The 5,000-nt window shown below is 48.6% G+C and overlaps 1 protein-coding gene across 1 annotated transcript in view; it reads right to left on the bottom strand.

Moving 5' to 3' along the window:
- Positions 1 to 1,631: 1,631 nt before the first annotated feature.
- irx4a (iroquois homeobox 4a) overlaps positions 1,632 to 5,000 on the bottom strand; it is a gene marked incomplete at both ends in the record, with an annotated part of 4,667 nt that continues 1,298 nt past the window's right edge. Inside the window, 3 exons of the mRNA XM_084471434.1 lie at positions 1,632 to 2,392; positions 2,990 to 3,315; positions 4,626 to 4,732. Of these exons, the coding sequence (XP_084327560.1) occupies positions 1,632 to 2,392; positions 2,990 to 3,315; positions 4,626 to 4,732 (1,194 nt within the window). The remainder of the gene's footprint in view (positions 2,393 to 2,989; positions 3,316 to 4,625; positions 4,733 to 5,000) is intronic.

Below are 5,000 nucleotides of genomic sequence, written 5' to 3'. Positions count from 1 at the left end.
CTCGGGGGGAGATCTCAATCGGTTTTGCTTTTCCCATTAAAATTCATCACGGAGGGCCCCTTCTCTCTCTCTCTCTCTCTCTCTCTCTCTCTCTCTCTCTCTCTCTCTCTCTCTCTCTCTCTCTCTCTCTCGCAGGACGGACAGAGGGTCCCCCGAGAGCCCCACTTTCGCCATTACTGTCAAGTACCCTTGACTCCTTTCCTTTTGCCCTTTTATCTACAACAACTAATTCGAGTTCCTTTGCCCTTTTCACTTCCATACGACGTGCGTGGCTCCGCGTGGCCTACTAAAGCCCTTTGACGTTCCGGGGCCGAAGATATAATACTAATGGTGGTCTGGGACTGCACTGCGGGTCAGGGAGATCCTCTCGGAAATTGAGGGGGGTTAGTGAGTGCCATCATGAACACTCTTCACTTCAGATTGTTTGCGAGGGGCCCGGGCCATGAACCTTATTATCAACGAACGTATGGGGCGAATAACTTCGGGCCTCTCTGACAGACGCGTCATGGACGAGGTTGAGATGTTTCGATAATGTTATCAGAGGAGGGAGGGGAAGTGTGTGTGTGTGGGGGGGGGGGTGGGGGGGGGGGGGGTAAGAGGGAGATCAATAGTCTGACATGAAATATGCCATCGAACATCCCAATCACAGGCTGTTTAGAAGGCATTAATGAGGCAGATCTTAGATACTGATGCTGTTCCGTCTCGAGGCTTGACTGTGCGCATTTTCCTGCTGTCAGAGGATGAATGCACGAAGTGTGTACGTGTGAGAAATGGCTAAATGGATAATACACTATATATATATATATAGTCTCGTTTTTTACGTATCATTTTATACGTAAAATATTTGTGGAATTTTTTTAAATTTAAATATAGAGCAATTAGACAATTAAAGCAATCCACTAAACCAAATCAATTGGCCAGTGAAAACTAAGAAGTTAAATTGCTTTATTTATTTATTTATTTTTAGCTTTATTTTTCTCAGAAAGGCCGCAAAAATCCTCCTAAATCTGGACCTGTCAGCACCATGGACAGCACCAGTATACTATGGGACAGTATTGGCTACAGTAGAAGCACTCTTTATAAAGCGACCTTTTTATTTTCAGTGAACAAACTTGAAACGCTCCCGTCCACTTTGGAACAGAGCTGTGCATTTGTGAGACTTTTTTTCCAACAGTTATAACTCATCACGTGAGTCCTAAAATAATAGACTAATAACATTGGCATGCGGATATTAAATTAACGAAACATAAGGCTGCAAGTTCAATCTTTTCTCCAGATGTAAAAAACAAACAAAAAAACGTTTAGACATTATTTTGACATTTAGATAGTTTGTTCGTGCTTTGAAATAAACGGATTGGTTTCTTTCTTTCTCGTGAAACGGCAACAGAACCGTAGGCGACATAAATATTTAAGTGCGTTAAAAAACCTGAAGGAGCAACATGGAAACAAGAAAGGTTTGGAAACAGTCCCAACTCAAAGCACCCCCACCCACCCACCCGTCCCACCCACCCACCCGATGTCCAGCAGGCGTAAAAGTCTCGCGTTGGGCACAACATAACATCATAAAATAATTATTATATTTAATTAAATAAAATTCGGTGGGGGTGGTCGTTGTCCTTTTTTTTGGGCTGTTACGAGCAGAAAAGCTTATTCACAGTCTTTGGGAAGCCCATGCCACTGTCTTTATGGGAGTCGAGGTGCTGCAGAGCCGAGTGTCCTTTGACGGCACCGCTGTTCTCAACCGCGCGTTCCCCACCGCCCGTCTCCAGGAGAGCGCCTTTGGGGGTCGTCCAAGAGACGGTGGTGTTGCTCAAGGCCTGGTTCAACGAGCTGTGCCTGAACAAAGGGTCATGGAAGACCCCGTCTACCCAGTTTCTCAGAGTGGTGACCGGTGAGTCCTGCCGGTCCTCCAGCCCGCTGACCGGCGAAGTGGCGTCGGGGGACGGGCTGAGGGAGGATGGCTGGAACCGCAGCATGCACGACGAGTACTCGGCCTGGTTCAACGACGTGGCGGTCTGCGCCAGCGACCAGATTCGGGGTTTGCCGTCTATTATTTGGTGACCCTGTTGTTGTTGTTGCTGTTGTTGCTGTTGTTGTTGTTGCTGTTGTTGTTGGTAGCACATTTTGTTCTGCTGTCTGTTGTGTGGGTCAAAACTCTCTGGGCTGGTTTTGAGACAACTTTTGCTCAGGACCTGTTCCCCTCCCAGGGAGACCGGGATGGAGAGCTTCAGCGAAGTGTCTTTGATGTGGTCGCTGGGGCAGTCGGTGGTGGTCATGTGCGTGTTCATGTGGTACTGGTGTTTGAGCTCACACTCGGAGCTCTCCGACTCGATGGTGTCGTAGTCTTCCAGGTCGCTCAGCTGGAGATCCTTGTCGCCCCGACTTCGGCTTTCTGAGGAAAATGATTAAATATATGAATAAAAAAAAAAAAATGATATTCGAATAAAATCTTCTAAAGCAGTAAAGTTTGCATCGACTGGCTTGACTGGATTGAAAGACAGGCCTTTTCACGATTTTCAATGTGCATTTAGATATAACATCTAAACAGTTATCTTTTCATATTTATATTATTCATGACATAAGGCCCTTATTTTGGAGGGTAACCTCCAACCTCAAACATTTCTATATTTTAATCACAACCAAGATTACTTTGCCCTCAAAATGATCCCAGAACAACAGAAACGTGTTTCAACCAGAGAACAAACAGCACTGAAGCCCCGACAGAAAGCGCTGATCACGGGCTTCTCCCTCCCGTATGGTGGGGTGTCACTTTGACTTAAAGCTCAAGGTTTGTGTGTCTGCTTTCTGTCATCATCAAGCCCCTGTGAAATATTAATGGAAAAAAATCCCATTTTGCAGAAAGCAGAGACTTTGGAGAGCAAGAGAGGAGAGAGAGAGAGAGAGAGAGAGGAGAGAGAGAAGGGGTGGAGAAAAAAAAACAACAACAAACAAACAAACCACCAAACAACTGGTTCCGGCCTAAACCCACCGTCCTCGTTGTTCTCGCTCTTGGGCTGGCCCTCCTGGGACCCCTCCTCCTCCTCCTCCTCCTCATCGTCGTCGTAGCGCTTGTCGTCCGAACCCTTGTTCCGGGGCGGCCACGTCATCTTGTTCTCCTTCTTGAGTCTCCGGCGGGCGTTGGCGAACCAGGTGGACACCTGCGTCAGGGTCATCTTGGTGATGATGGCCAGCATGATCTTCTCGCCCTTGGTGGGGTAGGGGTTCTTGCGGTGCTCCTGCAGCCAGGCCTTCAGGGTGCTGGTGGTCTCCCGCGTGGCGTTCTTGCGCCGGGTGCTGCCGTCCATGGAGCCATACCTGGCGTGGGGGGGGGCGGAGGACACGGGCATGGGTATAAGTGTGCAGGCCACGGGGAGGGAGTTTCATGTGGAGGCACGTAAGGGTGGAATGTGTCGAGGGAGATCCGTGCCAAAAGTGCACCTTTGGTGAGTAATACTCACATTAAACGTGAACATGATGAGAGAAGTAGTGTGAAATGCAAATGATATCACACCTGAGCTAATGCCTCGGAGCGGATTTGAAAAGTGCCAATGTTTTGGGGCACCCGTGTGTGTGTGTGTGTGCCTGTCTGTGTGTGTGTGTGTGTGTGTCTGTCTCTCTTTTTTCATACATGACCCAACAGCAAAGTCACCCACAAACACTTTCCGTCCCTTTAAAACAAGTGGTGACCCATCGTTACCAAACCAACCCCTTAACACACCCCGCACAATCACAAGGTGCGTTAACAGCAGCGACCCGTCCAGAACACTGCATGGGACGGTCTCCCCCTGTCCGTCCATCCCTCCCTCCACTGCCTCGTACAAGGGGGTTCACATGCGCTACGGCGCCAGCATTTAAAATGCACCGTGTTGGTTTCCTCTCTCTCTGCAGCGACCCAGCGCAACGACTCTCTTGCTCAAGTCTCTCCAGGGAGGCTTTTAAAAGACTCCTCTTTATGACCTGCTGCAGCTTGACGCGGGTCAAACACTTAAAGAGAGCCAGGCTCGGACGAGAGCCGCCCCCTCTCAGCGGCCCCGGCCCTGATGGGCCCCCAACACGTAAAATAGAGTGTAAGATATTGCTCCATTGACTGTAATGATGGTAGGACCGGGGGGGGGGGGGGGGGAGTCTGATAAAGTGCAGCTTCAGGCTGACCTGTTTGTTTAGGAGGCAACATTTTAACCTCATGATATCGTCTCCCCCCCACCACCCCACCACCCCCCACTCCATCAAGCCCAGCCCGTGTCTTTACTTTTGCAAGCAGTACGTGTGATATATGATGATGTATCGTTGTATATTTTTAAATATATAATTGTCAAGCTCACCTTTAAACTAAGTGATGAACTTCTTGTCCCATGGATAAGGTGGGAATCTCTTACCCCCTGAACTTTGCCCTCTCAGGGAAAAGCCCCCCAACCCAGAAGACTTTATTCATCAAGCATTCCACTTTTCAACAGCCCGGTAAACAATACTTATTTCCCTCATAAACCCCCCCCACCCCCCCTTAACTGCTTTTTTTGTTTTGTACTTTGTGTCACAACATCGGACGAAAGCCACAGTGATGAGAGAACCCAGGTTCCCCCCCGGGCGGTTCCCAGAGCGCATGACATAACATGCAGAAGACGCACCTGTCGTACTGGTACTGTCCCAGGGTGGGGTCGTAGGGGTAATAGGCGGCTGCCTGGGTGATGCCTGCGTGGGCTGAGCCGGTGGCGTCCTTCGTGTCGAAGGCACCCTGTGGACGACCCGGGGGAAGAGGAGGGTTTAGGGATCACAGCCTGAGTATGTACGTAGTTATGCACAGTTTCTTTATTGTGTGTGTTTTTCGTTTTGTTGTCTTTGATGACAAACTGACACAGGCCTTTATAAGAGGGCCTGACAGAGTGCTTTAAATGAATTATTATTTGGTCATAGGATAGACTTCTTGCATGGAGATGATTCTATGGATATAAGGGACATGCCTAAATAGATAAATATAAGACCTAAATATAGGCATATAGAGC

Source organism: Micromesistius poutassou, assembly GCF_964030765.1.
Source record: "Micromesistius poutassou genome assembly, chromosome: 8".
Lineage (NCBI taxonomy): Eukaryota > Metazoa > Chordata > Actinopteri > Gadiformes > Gadidae > Micromesistius > Micromesistius poutassou.
Note: the sequence above shows the minus strand (reverse complement) of the source record. Positions and strands in the feature narration are given on the sequence as shown.